The sequence below is a fragment of the Biomphalaria glabrata genome, chromosome 3 (genome assembly GCF_947242115.1).
Source record: "Biomphalaria glabrata chromosome 3, xgBioGlab47.1, whole genome shotgun sequence".
In the NCBI taxonomy this organism is placed as follows: domain Eukaryota; kingdom Metazoa; phylum Mollusca; class Gastropoda; family Planorbidae; genus Biomphalaria; species Biomphalaria glabrata.
The window spans coordinates 51728579-51750284 of NC_074713.1; the positions used below are offsets into that span (position 1 = coordinate 51728579).

General features: G+C 39.1%; 1 protein-coding gene across 1 annotated transcript; it reads right to left on the minus strand.

The window, feature by feature from the left end:
• Positions 1 to 1564: 1564 nt before the first annotated feature.
• LOC106057220 (uncharacterized) lies at positions 1565 to 20751 on the minus strand. The gene is made up of 4 exons (XM_013214332.2): positions 20413 to 20751; positions 18267 to 18365; positions 3514 to 3722; positions 1565 to 2740 (listed from the first exon to the last, which is right to left on the minus strand). The coding sequence occupies exons 1-4, from the start codon at positions 20539 to 20541 to the stop codon at positions 2272 to 2274; spliced, it is 906 nt and encodes a 301-aa protein (XP_013069786.1). The 5' UTR covers positions 20542 to 20751; the 3' UTR covers positions 1565 to 2271.
• Between the last annotated feature and the right edge of the window lie 955 nt (positions 20752 to 21706).

Below are 21706 nucleotides of genomic sequence, written 5' to 3' on the forward strand. Positions count from 1 at the left end.
CGAACGCTTCAGAGCTCAAAATTCTGCTATATCGACAAAAAAAAAATTCTAAAGATTACCTGCGAAGTATGGCCCAAAGAATGGCAGGTGAAATAATTTCACTTTATCGTGACATCCGTGACCGCTGTCTAAACTGGGTATCACTACCCTGCTTCTTTCTTTTAGTCATTATATAACGTTAAGTAACGATTGTTTCACATTTGGTTCTTGCACATGTGGGTCATACCCATAGACATACATAAATATAGACTGGCCGAAGGAAGTAACTTCATGTAACTTGAAAACATGTATATCTATTGTATTCGGATTTCCGAACTATGAAAAATTGCATGATCTTCACTCTGAGAGATTTAAAAAAAAAACACTAGTGAAAATATTGTAATACTTATATAGGTTATGGCTGAAATAGATATGAATACTTAACTTTTATACTGCTCATAAATGCTGTATAATAAAGTACACAAAATTGCAAGTCACAAATTTTCGTTTCATAAAACTCTTTAATAGGCCAGTCTATATTTATTTATGTCTATGGTCATACCTTTGTAAGCAATTGTTAAGTGAAGTGCATTGATCGATATAACTGTCTTATGTAAAACTGTATGATGTGCAAAAGAACCTTTAGCGGCGTGCAAATTGATCTATACAAGTTTAGTTATAGTAAATAATACTAAAAGAGTTTTTACTTCAATTTTATTACACAAGAATTTAGATCTAGACCACCCTATACACATAGGCCCTACCTATTAAGAATTTAGAACTAGACCACCCTATAGGCCTACACATAGGCGCTACCCATTAAGAATCTAGATCTAGACCACTCTATACACATAGGCCCTACCCATTAAGAATCTAGATTTAGACCACTTTATACACATAGGCCCTACCCATTAAGAATTTAGATATAGACCACTTTATACACATAGGCCCTACCCGTTAAGAATTTAGATATAGATCACCCTATTATTTACACAAAGGCCCTATACCCGTTAAGAATTTAGATATAGACCACCTTATACACATAGGCCCTACCCATTAAGAATTTAGATATATAGACCACTATATCCACATGCCCTGGATTGATTGGTCTCGGCTGTACTGTCGTTTGGTCGTCTCGATAAAAAAAGATAAAGGCACATTTCTTATTCCATATGCTGGGACCATTCACAAGTTCTTCTTCCCTATTTCCGTGAGAGCAAGGAAAGGGTTAACTTGAATAGGCCAGGAGAACCAATGACTTATCAAAGTGTAAGTGCACGATCAGATTGACCCATGGACGTATCTTCCCTTTGAAGGAACGTCTGTAATTGATAAGATAAGATTGAGGATGTGTTCAAATCATCCTCAACAATTTCTATTGAACCTATATAGATACAAACAGTTTCATTCAAGAATAGTTTCAACTAGCTTGTGACCAGCGGCAATGAGTAGACTAGTATTGGACTTAGCAAGTAAGACGTTATTTATCTAAAAGTTTTAAATTCAATAACTACAATTAATATTAAGTTGTTCTAAACTTTTAAGTTGTTTTTTTTTTTTTATCAATAACTTGAATAACTGTACATTTCAAAGTGCATAGAATTGTCTTAGCTAGACTTTTATTAGAATAATTAGATCAATAAAACATTGTTTCGGCAAACCTTAGGCCAACAATAGCCTATTGTAATAACAATTCCAATCTTGTCCATATCAATTTTACTTGCAGTGGCGTATCTATGGTGGTGGTAGTGGGGGGTGATTTGAAAATCCCCGTCCCCACTTGAGTGTTCCACATTTTTTAAATATTAAATATTACTCCATTATCTCATGTCATGATGTCGAATGTCAAATTGCAGGGGCCCTTAAAAGAGACAAAACCCTAGCTACACCGGTGTTTACTTTTAAACTGTATCACTAAAAAAAATTCCATTGTTACCAACAAAAAAAATGGAACTATATATGCCATGTGTATCCAATGGTTTCATATTTTTAAAAATAATATATGATTTTGTTTTCTTTATTACGATTGGTCTCGGGAATACCGAATAAAAAGATATTGAACGTGTCCTTTCATAGAAGCAAAAAGAGTTCAGTCGTGAAACTAGATGCATCAAAAATACAACAGCAGAGCTGCATCCGTCCAATGTTTGTATGATGTAATAATCGGAGAAACTGCATCAGTCTACTCTGTCCACGGAGATGGGGGTGAGAAACTAAGTGGAGGGGGCTGCAAGGTTAACCATGTCATCAGAGATGTCGAATGTATCCAGTGAGAAGCCTTGAATGATGAAACTATTTCTGGTAATAGCCACACTTGTGTTTTTTCTCAATTCTGCTTTGTTCATAACCTCGACTTATGCCCATCTCCTTCCAATGAAAGACAATGGGCAGATATGTCGGGGCATATTTCTTCTTCCCGGGCCACACTTTTATCTCGTTGATGGACGGCGTCCTCTTTAGCTTGACCGCCGTCCAGTTCAGCATTCCGACCACTTTGGTGTTGGCTTTGTTCTTGTTCTCCAATGTCTGTACAATGAAAGGGCAGCTGATGTTCTTGCGCGGTATGCGCCCGGACCAATAAGGCTTTGGCTCGTAGTTAGACATCTCTCTCTTGGCAGCCTCCCGAAGACGCTCTTGGATGGTGCTGCCAATGGTGATCCGCTTGTCGTCCTCTTGGTCGGGGGAGTATTTGGCCAGATCTCTTTTCTTCTTTTCCTCCTTCTTTAATGTTTCATCCCACCAAGGTTCCATGGACCAACCACTACAGAAAAGAGAATAAAACAAAAACAAGCAAAGTAAAAAATAAATACTTAAAAAAACATGTATTACAATTCTGTAATAATAATTTCCATGGGAGAGGTTCAAGCCTGAATGAACAAAACGCTCTCTGGAAGAGGTTCAAGCCTGATTGAACAAACTGCTGTATCTGTAAGAGGTCCAAGTGAATATCTATATAAAACACTTATGGAACAAACCGCTGTGTCTGGAAGAGGTTCAAGCCTAAATGAACAAACCGCTGTGTCTGGAAGAAGTCCAAGTCGATGTCCATATTAAACACTACTATTTCCAATATGTCGGACACTCCGGGCGCAGGCACTGGAATACGTGGCAGAAGGCCGAGCACACCGGGAACCCCCGCTAAAGATGACTAGATCTACCTACTGGCTAGGACACTCACTAGTAAATTTTACATTTTACCTTTGTTAATATAAGACAAGCCTTATTATTTGTTAGCTCTTCTCTTTCAAACTAAATAAGTCTACTAGACGTCAATTCAAAGGTAAAAGTATTTTTTTTTTAATTGACCAGCATCTGCACTGAATAATTTTACTCCCTAGAGCTTATTCCTGCAGTATTAAGTATATGGCAGTGGTTTTGCGGTTCTTACCCTTAGATAAGCTTGTGTTGTTACTTTTTTTTTAAAAGATTTTAAAAAACATTTTGCTAATAGTACTATATTATGTACATTTGTTAGTCAATAAAATATTCTGCAACCGCCTACGCCTTGTATGACGAAAAAAAATTGAGATGTACCTGTAGTATAAATTCTTTTTTCTGAAATATGCCAGGCGGGAGTTGACGATCTTCTCTGACATCTCCGCGTGCTGTCTGTAGGTCAGGTGGGGGTGATATTTCCCTGACAAGTGAGCCAATGAGACGTAAGATCGACGCAGTTGGTACGGATTGAAGGATCGGATGTTTCTTTTGATGCGCAGAAGTTCTCGGACATGCTTACAAATGGCCTGCAACAGGAAGTAGACATTAGCTCTTTTGTCGAGGTTGTCTTTGGGGGACCTCATTCACCAATCGTAAACAAACAACATTTAGCCACGTGGTGCTTTATCTCTTCTATATAATTTACAATCTCATGTTTAATTCATGATGGTTGTCACGTGACAGTTTTTTTTCCATTGTTTTATCAATAAGATCACGTGACTAACTATCTTATCTAGATGTTGGATGGCTGGTCCCGCGGTATGCGCGCTGGAATGTCGTTCGGTCGTCTCGATGGTCCCGGATTCATACCCTGCCGCTGCCATCTCAGTCGTCCTGCGGGAAATTGTTGATTATCTTCAACTCTGCAGGAACATCCGAAACATGTGAAACATTTGACATTTGCACGTGAACGGTACACGTGAATGATAGCAGTACTAGAGTCTTCTTCTTTCCGTCAAAATGTTTGTGTTTTAAAATAAAATGGCTGAGTGGTAGTGTGAAATGTGACGATGGTCCCTAGTTCGAAACCTGCCCTCCTCCATCCACTGCAGGAGGTTTGCATTAAGACGTCATCATCTTTATCTATTGAAAACCTGCCAACTGTTCACAGTTAATAGAAAGGATTTTCTGAAAGAAGTAACGATTTTAAGATATCGAACTGTATCTCTAAAATGCTTTGCATTAATTTCTCCCCCCCCCCTGATTTTAGTTTTGGCCCTCAGTCTGGCAATATTTAGGAGTTTGCCATCAAATCTGAAATGGAGATAGATGCCTTCGGTGGATTTGTCAAACGCGTTGTGGATTAGCAGTGAAAATAGTATTTCAGAGAGGGTTGGGGCCAGGACACATCCTTGTTTAACTCTGCTGTTTATACTGAAACTTTCGGAGCTGGCACCATTGAATTGCACTGTACCCATCATATTTTAATGGAAAGATACGATTACATTTAGTAGCTTGGGTGGACAGCCTATTATCTGTAAAATTTTAAAGAGGCCATCTCTGCTGTCAATCGGGATGACATAGCTCTAGACCGCACCAGATGGAGAGAGACAGTGAACAAGAAAGCTATGGATAGTGAAAAAAACATGTGTCTCAGCTCAGGAAGAAAAACGTACAATTCGAAAAATGGCCAGCTCCTCTACCACCGAAGCAAAAGCCACCTTAACCTGCGCTATTTGTGGACGGGAGTGTCTCTCGAAAATAGGGCTCCACAGCCATATGAGGAAGTGTGCTCAGAGATGAACCATAGCCGTTCTACGACTGAAGGATGCCAATTTAATTTCCCCCCCCCCCCCCCCAATCACACATATATACAACAGGATTGTGTCCTGTATTTTTAACAAACAAGACAAAAATCAACACTTTAAACCTGATAATGTCCTATTTACACCCTAGTTTACACCCAAGCTTATGGGACACGTTGAAATCATCATGATATCGATAACTCCGGACTATCAAATAACAACTCTTTAATTTTGTTTTTAGTTGTACAATGTAACTGATTCGTATGATTCACTTAACAACTAAAAGTCGGCGTACTGAAAACTTAATAGCACATCACCGAATCCGCAGAACAAATTATGTTTCATCTAAGAACCTGGTTTATGTTTAGAATCATTGTCACAGAACTCACGTTGAACAGTTTTTAACATTTGCTTTCTAAAACATTTAGACCTAGTTTAAATTAAACATTTCTCCCCCCCCCCCCCCCCCCCAAAAAAAAAAAAAAAGTTACCCTGGTCCTGAATTCATAAGTAGAAGCACAGTAATGGTGAAGATTAGCACGAAGATATTACAATAAAAAATTAAACAAACACAAATAAATTATAACAATAATAGTAAATAAAAAAAATAAAGACAGTTGAGTACATCTTTATTTGTAAACTCTGAGACTCGATTCAGAGAGACTGGACATAATTATTAAAAGGTATTTCTTTAAACAGTTTTTTTTTTGTTTTTTTTTTACGGTATTGCATCTTAAACTATTACGTGGGACTTAATTTCTGTGGCATTTTCTGTTGATAACACCGTGCTGTTATTGTAACCTTGAATGAATTAGTAATAATTCCAACTTAAATAATTCCAAGGATAAGAGACGCTGGATCGCAGCAGACGATCATTCCTCTCTTTGAATTCTATCAGAGTCATGGCACTAGCAGTATTCCCTGAGGGGCGATCATTCAGGTCAAATTTGTACAAACGAGGCATTTTGGTGAAGGGGAGACTATCCCACATGGGTAACCTTTTCTGGGTGAGACTCTCAATGGCCTGTTGAAAATTCTGTGGAACCAAAAGGAAATTTTTCTTGAGAGTCTCCGTCACCAACGAATTTGTTTATAATTTGTTTATATTTTGTTATAATTTGTTTATATTTTCTTATAATTTGTTTATATTTTGTTATAATTTGTTTATATTTTCTTAAAATGTGTTTATATTTTGTTATATTTTGTTTATATTTTATTATGATTTGTTTATATTTTGGTATAATTTTTTTATAAGGCTTATCTTTAGTCTCTTTGCTTTCTACAGTTATCCTTTGTGCATACTGCTCCAAATGGGATTTTTTTTTACAAATGTCAATTATAGCTGTCATATATTATAATCATTGAATTGGCCATGCCATAGTCAGCGATACTATTTGACAGCTTGGTTACCAGAAGTTTATTAGTTGGTGGAAAGAAGAAAGTTCTATGTATACTTGCTACTATGTAATTGATTGAAGATTAGAATTTATGGGAAGATACAATTACACCAAAACTTAAAGACATTTTTGTAGTCTTAAATTGAAGAAGTATGGCCATGAAACGCCAAATTACAACCATGGACAGTGACGTAGTTACTATCGTACGAAGGGATTCATTGCGTCCCTGCCTAAACTAAAACGGGCCAACAGGGGCATTTTTTGTCAAACTCATCCTCTTAATTGGAGGAGGAGCATGGTTATATTATTGAACCTGGGCCTATGGGTAACTTGCTGCGCTATTGACCATGGGCATAGCAGGGCCGGCCTTAGGTAATTAGAGGCCGTAGGCGAAATGAATAAGGTGGCCCAGAAATGAATAAGGTGGCCCGAAATGAATAAGGTGGCCCAAAATGAAAAAGGTGGCCCGAAATGAAAAAGGTGGCCCGAAATGAATAAGGTGGCCCGAAATGAATAAGGTGGCCCGAAATGAATAACGTGGCCCGAAATGAATAAGGTGGCCCGAAATGAATAAGGTGGCCCGAAATGAATAAGGTGGCCCGAAATGAATAAGGTGGCCTGAAATGAAAAAGGTGGCCCGAAATGAAAAAGAAACACACAAAAATTGAGACCGAAAAATATGCAAATGATCTAAAAACATTTCTGTGTCTATATGTAAATCAATAAGTTAAAGTCAAAGCGCCGATAGCATGGGCGTATCTCGCCCATGATACATGATCACCAAACTAGATCTAAGTTTCGACATTTCACCAAAAGGAAGAAACAATGGTCTTCTAGCATATCTAACAAGTAGACCTAAACATTCGCGAAGAAAATGAAATGATAGTAGAGACTTGGAGCTAGGCTAGTAGACACAGAGCCAGAGAGTTCTGCTATATTTGAGATATTCTTTGAGTCCTATGCGATGCCCCCAACAATCGGAGGCCCCAGTATGTCTATGCCTTAAGGCCGACCCTGGACATAGAATAAAATATGTTTATACTTTTTGTATCACATGTATTCAGCAGTGACAAAGATTATAGGCCTATAGTTGAACAAATAATGACCCTATCAAAGACGAACAAATAATCCTACATCCCCTGGAACGACCGTTATCCTGAGCGTGAGTGAGGAAATATGAGAAACTCATTCAAAGATGTATTGCATGGTACTTTCAATTCTTAGATATCTATCCATCCATCCATCCCAGTGGCGCTACAGCCCATGGAGGGCTCTGGCCTGCTTCAGCACATCCTTCCATTCAGATCTCTCCTGGGCCTTTCGTCTCCACGCCCTAACCCCAAGCTGCTTGAGATCTGCTTCCACATCGTTTTTAGATATCTAGATGTTCCAATTGTTATACACTGTACAGAGAGCTAGTTTGGTGAATGAGAAACATTCTTGGTGATTTGCTGGCCTACACTATAAGACACAAAATGTTTCAATTTGAAAATGGAAAACGAAAAGACGAAATTCCACATTTCAGCCAATACTTTCTGTTGTCAAGGGAGGGAAACCAAGGAGCTCAAGTTAGCTAACTCTGCCACGAATTATGAGTTCTCTCTCAGTTATCTGAATTATCTCTCAGTGTTCCCAGTACACTTAGGCATTTCCAAAGTATTTATTTATTTGTTTTTCGTTTCTCTGATATCCTGGTGTTAACTTCATTCATCTTTACTATGTCTCAGGGGCGTAGCCATGGGGGGGGCGGTCAAATCAGAATTTAGTGACTGATTTTTTGCTTTGATTTTGTTTATTTTAGGTGAGATTTTAATACTAAACCATCACCTGCCCCAGCGCAGCCAATGGAGTTTAGAGTTTAAACCCCCTACAAGGCGGTTTTGCAGTCAAATCCCCTCTTCTATAAAACACCCCCCCCCCAAATGCAAACAACAATCATCAAATTCCATGAGCATAGCTAACGAAGATTTTGATGATTTTAACCCCCCCCCCTTTCCGAAATTAACGATAAACCCCCTCTTCAATATAAGACTATCAATACATCAATCACCAGATTCTATGATCGTTGCCAAAGGGGGTTTTGAGTTTAAAACGCCCTCAGCGGGGTTTGAAGCTAAAAAAAAAAGCAAAATACACACTCAAAATGCTATGATCGTAGCCAAACGGGGTTTTGAGTTTAAACCTCTCTTCAGCGGGGTCTAAAGCTAAAAAAAATACCTCTTCAATATAAAAAAAAGGGAGAGAGTGTATAGACAAGAGAAGACTATTTTATTTGAGAATTAAGCAAGATGTATGTTATAAAATATAAGTTTGATGAATGATGGATCTAGGTGCAAAGCATATTTTATTCTTTAAATAGCAATGGTACAAAACATGTACGTAATGTTATGCCAAATCTGGAAACAGTTGGTGGACTCATAGCGTACGCAGTGCACATTAGTAGTATTCCAGTTTGTCCTCCATTTCATGTGATATAATGCGAACATAGAGATGTAGATAACTAAAGTGCTTAAGAAGGGACTACATAGACACATTGTCAAGGTTATGTTCCACATCATGTGAGACGTGCAAACTTGATTTCCATTCGTTGAATTTCAAAATTTGTTTGTGTGTAAATGTCTGGATGATAATCTGGCATTCGATTGGCTAGGGTGACATGTAATACTGATGCTGGTTGGCCAGTCGGGCAGCTTGAATCCGGCTGGTTTGCATGGCGTAATCCACGTAGGGAATGTGACGTTTCTGTTCATACCATGGCACCACAGAGGGCGCTGCGAAATGTTCCCGGTAAGAAAAAGATGGCGGGCGTGGGCCAGGTCGATGATGACTGGTGACAGGAAATTGAGTGTTGGAAAGACACTGAATAATCTTGGCCAGATCCTGGAACACACACACACAGTTTTGTAGCATTAATATTGGAAGACATGATTACACACGAGATAAAAATAGATGTAGATCAAAATGTATTAATTTAGTTTAAAACTTTATTATGTCCTCCTACATTTTTCACTTAAAAACGTGTTGCTTTTTGTTCTGTTTTGTTGCATATGTATTCGTTGTGTATGCACATGAATTTAAAACGATTTCCATAGACAGTTTTCTTGATAGCTTGATTATCGGTGTAGGTAGCTTTCAATGGAATCAAATCAACGAAAACAAACAACGGCTAAGTGGTAACAAACTATTGGTCTAAACGGCCCACAGGTTGTATCGTCGCAGGTCAGTGCTCAGGTCTTCTATAACGATAGGCCTCGGGTCAACACGGGGTCTCCGAATTCTCATGTAGAGATGGGGCCATAAAATGGGCCCACAAGATTTTTGGCGAGGGAGGAATGAGTAGAGCTCGATGTATGCCGTGTGTCAGGAAGGCCTGAGGGAGGAATGAGTAGAGCCTTTACTCGATGTATGCCGTGTGTCAGGAAGGCCTGAGGGAGGAATGAGTAGAGCTCGATGTATGCCGTGTGTCAGGAAGGCCTGAGGGAGGAATGAGTAGAGCTCGATGTAAGCCGTGTGTCAGGAAGGCCTGAGGGAGGAATGAGTAGAGCCTTTACTCGATGTATGCCGTGTGTCAGGAAGGCCTGAGGGAGGAATAAGTAGAGCTCGATGTATGCCGTGTGTCAGGAAGGCCTGAGGGAGGAATGAGTAGAGCTCGATGTATGCCGTGTGTCAGGAAGGCCTGGCTATTTCCCATTCACCGAACATCATTGGTATTATTCTGTATACATTGTCAGGTATTTTGCTGGTAGAGAGCATATTGACGGCACTACAGGAGTTTCTTGTTTCTTGGTGGAGAGTGCGAGGGTGATCAAAGCACTTCAACGAGAGCCAGTTTGAATCCTGCCAGCAACTAACTGATCCGGAATTCACTAGTGGAACCCCTAGGCATGCCTGCACTACCACATGTAGAGGGGTAATATACAGACAGTTTGTGACACCACTCTGCTTGTCTTATAAGTTGATCTGCAAGCATTTGTTTTTGTTAAACGTGAGACAATTAGTTTATTTTTCTCAAATTTAGAATCCAATCTTGTATTAGTTGGGCTTAAAACTTTGATGAAAAGTTAGAATACAAAAAAAGATCAGGCCTCAATTAGATTAGAACGGAGAAAGATGTATGTTTTCAAAAACTGTTGCATACTATAGATCATCCATTCTAAGAATTAACAGATGAGTGATTAGAAATGTCGAATCAATTAAATGTAATCAAATTTATATTTATTTATTTCCTTTATTACTGTATCATCCCCCCCGCCCCCGCACACACATCTTTTTCTTCCCACCTGTAAAATAAACTAAAACTAAGGTGAAAGTTTATGTCTAGACATCAAATAACAACAAGATGGAAATTCCATAAACCTGTTTAATTGAACTCAATGTTTCGGTTTCTTTGAATTGTTATTTTTTTCATTGTTGTTCCATCAGTCAGTTCAGCACACTTTGACCTTTGACGTTCGACCCCTCTCGCCAGTGTTAATGCCCGTAATAAAAAGGGTTATCTGTGCCATAAGGATAGGCGGTGAGGTAGAGTCCCCTTGTTCCAACGACTTTCCTAGCTATGTGTTTAGCATGGCCCCTCCAGGGGTCAGTTATCGCAGGATGTTCAAGGTTCCGCCACTGGTAACGTGGCGACAATTCTCCAGGGGTGAACATCCGGTGAGGATAGACGAACGGCAGATCTTCCGCCCCTGAAGACATCCGCCTCGGCTGGCCTTCCAGCGATTTGACATGGACGACCAGCTCCTGGATGTAAACAGAGAAATAAATACCATGGGATCGACTGGACACACTTGATGGAAGATTCACCCTAGCCACTGCTATAGACGTCATATGTGTGTCTCAAAATCATCTAAGTCTTCTAAATCATTCTAAATAATCGCTTAGGTGACTTCAGCAATACATATTCATTCAGCCTTAGCACTCCTGTATCATTAAAGTTTAGCACTCTGTCTCATTCAAGTTTAACACACTGTCTCATTTAAGCTTAGCAATCTGTCTCAATAAAGTCTAACACTCTGTCTCATTAAATTCTAGCACTCTGGCACATTAAAGTTTAGCACTCTGTTTCATTAAAGTTTAGCACCCTGTCTCATTTAAGTTGAGCACTCTGTCTCATTAAAGTGTAACGCTCTGTCTCATTCAAGTTTGACACTCTGTATCATTTAAGCTTAGCACTCTGGCACATTAAAGTTTAGTATTCTGTTTCATTAAAGTTTAGCACCGAGTCTCATTAAAGTTGAGCACTCTGTCTCAACATTGTCTACTTATTGATCATCTAATATTTGATTGGTGCTAGTTATCTAATTAAGTTACCTAATTAAGTTATCTAATTCAGAGGAAGTAGCGAGGATCTGAACTCCGAGTGTCGTAAATTATAATACAGACTCTTCTACTTTCTTACAATCCAACATACGCCTCCCCCCCCACCTCTTTTCCATATTATACATTATGTCGGGATCTGCATCCAACATTTCGTCGTATTTAACCCTTAAGGTGCTGAGCTGTTTTACAATGAGTGCATACCAAATGGAATTACAATTCTGATGTTTAGAGGCTAATATATCACACGCATTGTAAGGGTTAAAGCAAAAATTGCAGAGGCGCGGTTAATGTTTCATTGAAATTATTTTAGCCCGCCCAGCTAATTATCTTAAAGGAGGGGGAAGGGGAGGGGAAGTAGGTGTGAAGTAAAATACGAACAAATAATAAAGAAACAAAACAATTTTTAAAAAGTGAAATAAAAAACTTTTTTTACTTTTTCTTAAACAAAGCTTATATAATGGAAAGCACAGCGCAATCACTGCCCCATCTTTCAATGCTGCAAGGTTTATCTCCCCTTTCTTTTATTCCCTACATCGAACACATATTCTATTATTCCCTTTCATTGATTAACTTTCGACTAGGAATAATGGTGGACCAATTTCAGCTTGATCCGAGTATGGGAGGTAAGAGAAAGAAAACATTTCAAAGAATGTTCCCGAGAGACAGACGGAGTAAGTGAACTTAGTAGGAACAGACATTTTCAAAAAACATTATGGGTCATCACAATGATAACGTGGACAGTTACACGATAGAAATGTGAAAGCCAAGACAACATTATTTCCCTTTGGAGTCTTTGTGTTGGCTGAGATACATTTTGTAACCACTTGTCCCATTCCAGTTCATTTATTTGTATTCGTTGAACCAAATCTATATCAAATAAAGGATGTGATAACTCTAGGATTTGGTTGAACTCAAGGCTAGTGCCGTGCAGGAAACATCTCTTCGTGCCTGGCAAATCGCTTGTTTCGATAGAATATATAAGATTATCCCCCTTTTTCTTTGTCAGTTCAAACCAAATATTGAACAAATTTGAATCAAGTCGGAGTGGAACTCTTTATTTATTTAGTATCCAATCAATAGTGTGATATATATTTGGGATATTCGAGACAGGAAACTAACGATACTTCCAGACGGGAAGCAGACGATACTTCCAGACGGTAATTAGACAATACTTTCAGACTAAAAGCAGACGATACTTCCAGACAATAAGCAGATGATACTTCCAGACAAGAAGCAGACGATACTTCCAAACAAGAAGCAGACGATACTTCCAGACAATAAGCAGATGATACTTCCAGACAAGAAGCAGACGATACTTCCAGACAAGAAGCAGACGATACTTCCAAACAAGAAGCAGACGATACTTCCAAACAAGAAGCAGACGATACTTCCAGACAATAAGCAGATGATACTTCAAGTTTTAAGCTGGTCGGTGAAGATCAAAGTAGTGACGACCCATTAGTTTATACGCCTGCTGGCCATTGTACCAGCGAGACCTGAAGTCGCCAACAGTGACCGGATACTGCTTGGGCATGTAGCCGTAGTAAAACTCTGGCACCCAGTACCTCCAGTTGTAGTCGATGTCGTTGCCTGTCGAGGCCTCCACTTCAAATGTTTGAGGATCGCCGAAGAATTTAGGAGCAGGCAGAGTCGGCAGCCATGTTGCTTTGGGTCCTTTGCCAACGAGATCCCGGATGTAACCAGCGAGATCCTGCAGGAGAGAAATCAGATCATGCGTTTACTTGATGGAACATGTTTGGATGCTGTCTGCGACCTGATTGGCTCTTTTTTGTCTTTCAGTGGCGCCACCTAGTTCCTCATTTTTACAGCATCATTCAAGACCAGACTTGAACCCAAAACGTTATTGCTGGCTATTATGGGCTAGTAGACTCTTGTTATGATAGACAATTTCATTGTATGCCAATTAGATCTACCTCTGATGTGTGGCAGGGTTGCTCGGCTCCCATACAAGGAGGCTCGAGTTTCGTATCTCGATGCAGATCAGGAAATTTTCAATTTGAGATTGACTCGAGCCGAGACCCGCGCAGCAGCACGGAAATATATTAGTAGCCCTTTCCCCCCACAAGAAATTGTTTCAAAACAGGTGTAACTCACAGACACTCTGAACTCTCAACACTTTAAAAGGGGCGATAACTGGTAGATTTGAAGAGGTGGGCAATAACTATGAAGTGACCAATTCTTATAAAGTAGGTCAATCGTTGTATGTCCTTACCGCTTCTGCTATTTCCTCGGAACTAATTTAATTTTAATCTTTCATTAACATGTAGAGAAAATTCTAAACACCGAAAAAAAAACACAACCCTATCATTGATGTGCATATAGATTTTTTTTCTTTAATTTATAATGAAGAAGAATAAATTCGGCATACATAAGTAGATGTAGTTGGTCTTACAGACACTAGAGATCCATCACTCTACACTGACTTTAATTTCCCAATAAAATAGTATCAGTCACTTCCATTGCGACGTGTCTTGAGACAGTAACAAATTGAAAAACAAGCCAGGTATTTAAAAAATACTTTTGAAAAAAAAAAAAAAAAAAGCTTATCTGAGGGAACAACTCCACAATTATAGCCACATAGCTCAATAATTTAAGGTTTATATCCCATTTCGATATCAAACACAATTAATTAATAACAATTAATTAATTCATAATTTTTTTTATTCATTCATGTTTTGTTAGAGACAATGAATAATTGCGCAAAGTTTCAACTGAATCTTAAGCGGGAGAAATAACGTGTAAAAGATTCCACCCAACCAGACAGACAGACGGACAGACAGAAGGAGTGAGTTAATAAAACCTCTGTAAAAACGATTTTACGCTTAAATTTATTTATTTTTTGAAATATTTATTTGTAATTTCTTTGACTTTTAATATTAGTGATGGTCACTCCATTCATGATTCCTCAGAAATATAGACAAGTTGTGTTTTTATTTGGACATATGTCAACACTAGACTTTGAAAAACAAAAAGATATTCGCCGATAATTTGTTACAAGTTCGAAGAAATACACGTTACTGTCTGCTCATTTCTCTTTTCAAATGTTTTCCTTAAAAAAAAAAAAACAACCACTGATGGAGTGATGATGATGTAAGCTATCCATTTATTAAAATCAATTTATGTAGCCAGGTTTTTTTCAGTGGCCAGATCTTTTATCTAGAGTGCTAATTCATATAGATATAGTCGTCAACAAATTTTAGTAACTCAGAAAAGTTACTGTCCTCGTTTAGAATATTTATTTTGCGAATTGATTCAAAGACGTTCCCATTGATGCGTTATGGAGATCTGTATTTTGCGAAGTGATGCAGCGGCCTTCCGGTTGGCCAGCAGGCGAACTCGTTACTGGCCGTACTCACAAACTCCGGGTGGGTAAGGAATAACGGTCTAGGCAGGGCCAGCCTCGGGTACCAGAGACAGTAATGATACTCCGGGTGCAGACCATCGATGGGGCCGTACTCGTAGTAACAGTCGTCATTGAAGGGAATCTCCAGCTCTGGCGGTTTGTAGTTGAGTCGTCTGCCGGTGCACAGTAGATTTCTGATGCGGCCTGCCAGGTCCTGCAGACGACAGGAATAGCTGAGATTATTGGCTGCATATCTTTAAGCAAGTTTGAGCTGAAGCTTTGATCTACGTAACTATAAAACGCCATTCAAAATGTTCCAATGTTTGTACATTAAAAAAGAAAATGCATCGAGTAACTTTGTTCTTCATCGACTAATTAAGATTGTTATTTAAAAAAAAGCTGGTTCAGGCTCACTCCTCCCTTTGGACTGACTTGACTTTCATTAAATAAAGATTGTTGCAACAGTCAGGGTGATCGACAAATCATTGAATGAAGTACATAATTTAAGAATGTCAGAAAGTCACAAAAAGTTTGTTCCAATTTCATATTTTCATCTTGAGTTCTGTTTCTTGTGACAATTATGTAGCTCTAGTAGAGATAAGTTCTGGTCATGGTTGGGTCATCGTGACGATTGGTTTGGCGGAACACTGACGGCCCTGGTGCATCCTTCTTGATGTCGTGGTGGAACAAGTAAGTGTTGGTGGTGTTGTAGTAGGGGGAGAACGGCGCCCTCCTAATAGAGGCGAGCTCTTGAATCTGACAACAGATACTCTGGGAAAGAGATGGTGTCGGTTTTCTTCAGCCTTAAGTACATATTAGATTTAGAACATGTAACTATACATACAGTTGAACAGGCCAAATGGAATGATTTAGTTCAGTAGGTGTAACTATGCATACAGTTGAACAGGCCAAATGGAATGATTTAGTTCAGTAGGTGTAACTATACATACAGTTGAACAGGCCAAATGGAATGATTTAGTTCAGTAGGTGTAACTATACATACAGTTGAACAGGCCAGATGGAATGTTCGGTAGGTGCAACGCTCTTTCTGTTTTATAAGAAATATCACATTGTGTAACGGCTACACAGCCAGTGCGCTACACATTATGTAAATTTAGTTACAGGCAGCTGTCAAAATAACATTCTCGTTGTGTAGATCTCTGAGATAAAGCTACATGCTACGTGTTTACACATGAAAGAACATTATGTATTTGAGTTGACCTGAGAGTATATTAGCAAATCTTGATTTCTATTGAGGTCTCAGAGAAAAACCTGTTGGCAAGAGAAAGAGAGGAGATAGAGAAAGAAGAGAGACAGAAGGATGAGAGAGGAGGAAAAGAGAAAAAGTGGGGAGCGAGAGGGGAGGAAGAGAATTTGAGAACTTTCAACGATTCAGACATTTGAAAGTTCACTAAGCCAGTCGGCAGATCCATTTTGATGGGATGAGTAAATGGAATGAGTTGAACATAGCAGAACCATTATAAACGAAAATGTATGTTAGTTACAGTGAATTAATTTTGACATTTTCAACAAGTCATATTTCTCGTGTAGTAACTCTTCGTTACTATTGCGTGGTATTGCTGGAAATAGTCAACAAGGGATGTTTCTAGAAAAATTTAAAATGGTCTTCACAGAAACTGTATGACATCTTAGTGTAAAATGTTTTACATGTTTCGGATGTTCCTTCAGAGTTGAAGATAGTTTACTTCCTAGTCCAAACCTCCCGCAGGACGACGGGGGATGGGAGCGGGCAGGGTTTGAACCCTCGACCGTCGATGAATCCGAACGACAGTCCAGCGCGCAAACCGCACGACCAGGCAGCCATCCTTTGTAAAGAAACTTCTAGACGGCTTCAGGAATTGTGTGTGTATCCCCTTCAAGTAAGTCAACTGACCACTTTCAGGAATTGTGTGTGTATCCCCTTCAAGTAATTCAACTGACCACTTTCAGGAATTGTGTGTGTATCCCCTGCAAGCAAGTCAACTGACCAGCTTCAGGAATTGTGTGTGTATCCCCTACAAGTCAGTCAACTGACCAATAAAATACAGAGCGCTTTCGGATCACAATGGGCAACACTTTGGACATTTTAACACAGCATTACAAAAGTGTACATTTTGTCGTCACGTTGTAAATACGTCTAACAAATTAGTTAACACATTTGTTTCCAAAGTAAAAAGAGACCAATGACTTGAGTCATTCTAACCCCATCGTAATGGTTGTTTCAACATGTCGACTGGTGAGATCTTGCTAGAATTGGAATAATATTTCTTGTGGGGAATCTAAAATTAAATTAATCCTTAGACTTACATTTAGAGAGTATTATAGAACTGGTGTCTCTTTCAAAAAACAATAACACTTTTACACACACCAGTCTATACGTTACTTTGAGCGAGTGTGTCGCCAGCGATATCAAATTAGAAGGCTGTATGGGTTGCACACCTAAAGATGTGGGTCTGACAGACAACTCTTGCACCTCATTGCTCGCTAAGATTTCACAACCAATCATTTCTGATGGTCTGCCACTGAGCGCGCAGAGTCGGAATTTCCAGTATTTATTTTTTACCACAAGAAACTCATGGCATGCTGTTGAACTAACGCCGTCTTGCTGTACAAAGAGTTCTGGCGTTACGTTAGCGAAAACTGTTTCTTTCAAATCTCTATCGCAAGTGTCCTTTGAAGTCGATCTTGATGCAGACGTCAGTCACGAAAGCGATACACAAGGTCGTAGTTTTAAGATGAAAAAAAACATTTCGTTTTTTTTTTTTAAAGTAAAAACTTCCTCTTCTCCTTGATTCATTTTCACATCCGCATCTATAAAAACAATGCAAATACAGCACAAGTTGTGTGCCTTGAAAAAACAATGACCGCCTTCGTTCCCAATTTGTTTGCAAGTCGCCCCACAGGTTGAGAAACGCTAGCATACTAGACCTAGATTCTCTCCCTTTACACAGGACTATGTTCGTTGACTATCAACTCCAGTGATGACCAATCGACGGCCCGCGGGCTATGTCCGGCCCTGATGTGATGCTATCAGGTCCCTCGAAACACACAGTGCATAATAAAACCAGAGACTCAGTTCGACGTGACGCGACAGGCTCCCAGTTTGAAATAAGTATTGATCCGCCTTAGAGAAACAATATGATCCTACCTGAGATCATTGCACCAATTACGTCATACTTAAGTTTTGAGGTTTACGCAACGATCACAAAATAAGTGGAGATAGGGAACAAAGATTAGAAATCTTACCAATATGTCGCCGAAATGAGTGATGCCCATCTTAGGTAGTACGCATGCGTCCACAGTCAACAGCTTCCTTCCGTTGATGAAATGTGAGCGGAAGTTCTCCTAAAAAATATGTATTTTTAAAAAATAAGATTACTGAGCATCCGGATGAAATATGAGAACAATATTTTGGAATGATTAATATTACACGCCTAAATTATTCATTACTCATTTAAAAAAATATTATCATTTTGACTTATTAATATTATTGTACAACATTTACCAAAAGGTCTAGTTAGATTGAATAGTTGTTGTTTTAAGAGGGCATTTCAATAAGTCTACGCTAAGGCGATTCTATGCGAATTTCAATCTAAGAACGGTCGAGTTTCTTCGATTGAAGAGATCTTAGGACGGTCACGCCTGTTACAGACGTGCGCTATTTGTGCACCTTAAGTGCATTTCACATTCGACCAGTCAGTGGCGCCTCATTATTTGACTCAATTCGACCTACGCATTTGTTTATAACTACGTTGAATTGTTCGCTCTAGACGAAAGGAAAATGCATTTCTGCAGCTAAAGGCCCCTGCCAGGAGAAAAACAGCCTCCTCAAGGCTGAATTGGAAGCGATGTCCCAGACACTGGACTGGGTGGAAATGAAGATACGTAGCGGGGCTGCGCCAGCCAACGACGTAGTCTTGTTCACGGATTCGATGTCCGCCCTAGAGGCCATAGAGGGGCTAGAAGAAGGTCTCAGAAGGGTATTTAATATACTCATTTTTTATTTAAATTACAAAAATTGTAACACTTGAGATAAGAGTAAAATTACAATTCAATAAACTATACAAATTTAACATGTATAAATATAGAGGTAATGTAAAAAAAAAGTGTTATCCTGATAAGGGTGAAGTCAGCCTTTATTTAAAAAAAAAGAATAAAACCTTATTTCAAGGCTAAGAATGACGCGCCCAATTTCAAGAAAGATTGAAAAATAAAATAAAGTGAAACATGGTCGTACTTCCACCACACCTTGACCTTTGATGATAAACTATCAGCGGCACGGTCATAATCATTGTAATCGCATCTCTATCTCTCAAATGATTTTCACTATTTCCACCAAACCTTGGCCTTTGATCATTACGTCATGCGCAGGATAATATTATAATATTACATCCCCCACATTCAATAGAAGCGCTATTATAGCTAAGTATACACCCAGATTTACAATATAATATAAGATTTCTCATCAAGAATGCAAAGTAGAAGAGGAAACACTATAAACGCATTAGTAACATGTCAAAAAATATCAAAAAGCATTCTACATAATCATATTTATATATTAGATGAAATGAAGGCTTAAAGTCAACAATGAAAAAAGAAAAAAATATTAAATTGTGGATGAAATGCCCGGGGAATGAGATGACTGGGGGATGAAGTGACCAGGGGATGAAATGACCAGGTTGTGAAATGACCGGGGGATAAAGTGACCGGGGATGAAATGTTAACCAATGACTTAAATTCTGCCAAGTCACTGGTTTTCCTGGCTGACTCAGGCAACCTATTCCATGCTCTAATAGCACTAGAATCATATCGAAGAAAGCTAAAATCATGTAATTCGTAAAAATATTTGTAATCGCACAGATTGTCTTATTGATAGTCTAATACAAATTTTTTAAATTATTTAATTACATGACTAATCCAAACTAATTGATACAACTACGCTTAATATAAACTTTGTTTTTTTTTTGTTTGTTTTTTTAAGTATTTTTTTCTTTTGTTTATTTATTACAAGGATAATGCTGGAAGTAGATCTAGAGCTAAATGAAACTATAGTCTATAGGCAGTATAGGCCTACACTTTTTTCTCCATTGCTTTGTACTACTTGTAGATCTATGTTTTGTTATTTAAATCTAGATCTAGACTTTATATCTAATAATAATATAGTCTCTCTAGTAGATCTAATTCTAGATCTAGGCCCTATATTAAATTACTTGCGCTATAAATACGATCATAGCAATGAGGTTATGAGGCTGATCAAATATGTGAACAGACATACGACTCATACGCTATACTTTCAGTATGTAATTTAAGAGATTACTTATCAAGTACTTTTGAAACACTTTTTACACAATCACAGCAATGAGATCTATTATAATTCTAGGCACACATATACCTTGTACTTTGAGTAGCCGATACTCTCCACCCAGTCTGCTACTTCATCGATGGTCCAGTAAAAGCAAGCCGGGATACCAAAAGGATCATCACGTCTCTGGACTTCTCGCCGCACAATATTATCCGTCATGTTTCTAGATTAATTTAACAGATGTAAACAAAAAAAAAATGTGGACGAAGCAACGAGAGAACAGTATCAGGAAACTGCTTGAATTATTTAGATGTTTGGTGGAGAATGAAACAACGAAGGGTACGCTGCTTCGAAGAAGAGGCGCCTTCTACTACAAGGAAGTGTTTACTTTTGCATTGCTGCGCTGTGACGTGCGAGAAACGGAAGTGACGTGAAACACAATATCATGGATTCGAGATTACAGTAAGTTAAAAAAAAATAATCTATTTGGAAAAACTATAAACAACTAGATATCTAGACCTAGTTATTTTGTGTGTGTGTGTGTGTGTGTGTGTGTGTGTGTTTCTTCCCATCTGTCCCTTGACAGTTCGCGTATCCAAATCCCTCCCATTTTCCATGTCAACGTCTGCTCTTTTCAGGATATCAAGAGAGAGGCTGGGCCATGGCTTTTACTTTTTACAGTCCGCTTTTCTGTGGTGTGTACTGTGTAGAAAAGAAGGGTTGATAAGCAGGGACGGCCTTAGCAGTGCGCGGGGCCCCTGGCGAGTGTCTTGTGCGGGGCCCTGAGCCGTTAGGGTTAACTATTTATACCGTACCTTGTTGATCGTCCAAAGGCTGAGCCGAAGGCTCTTCGAGCCCTAAGTTTGAAAAAAAAACACCTGTTTGGACGCCAAACAGTAAAAAAAAAAAAAACTGTGAGAACACAGTTCTGTTTGAGAGACCCGAGTCAATGCCTATGTAAAACATTGCTGTTTCCAATGCCTTTGGCCCCCGACGCATGCTTGGCTGCACATGGCCGAAGGCCGAGGACACCAGGAGCCTCCGCCATTTTCCTTCGTTATACCAAGTTAACCGTGGGGGACACGCCATTTTTGTAACGGTCCGTTTGAGGAACAGCGCATGGATGTGTGACAGGTTTGTGGGGACTTTTTTGCAAAACCGCCCGTGCAATAGGTGGACTCTCGTCTACCCGTGGGCATCCCCACGGGAATTATGTTTCGCCACGGTGAGGCAGAACAGCGTACCCGGGATACCGTACCATATCACGCTAACGGGCTAGTCCGTCTCCAACGCTGTAACAATGACAATGCAGTAGTCCGTCTCCAACGCTGCAACAATGACAATGCAGTAGTCCGTCTCCAACGCTGCAACAATGACAATGCAG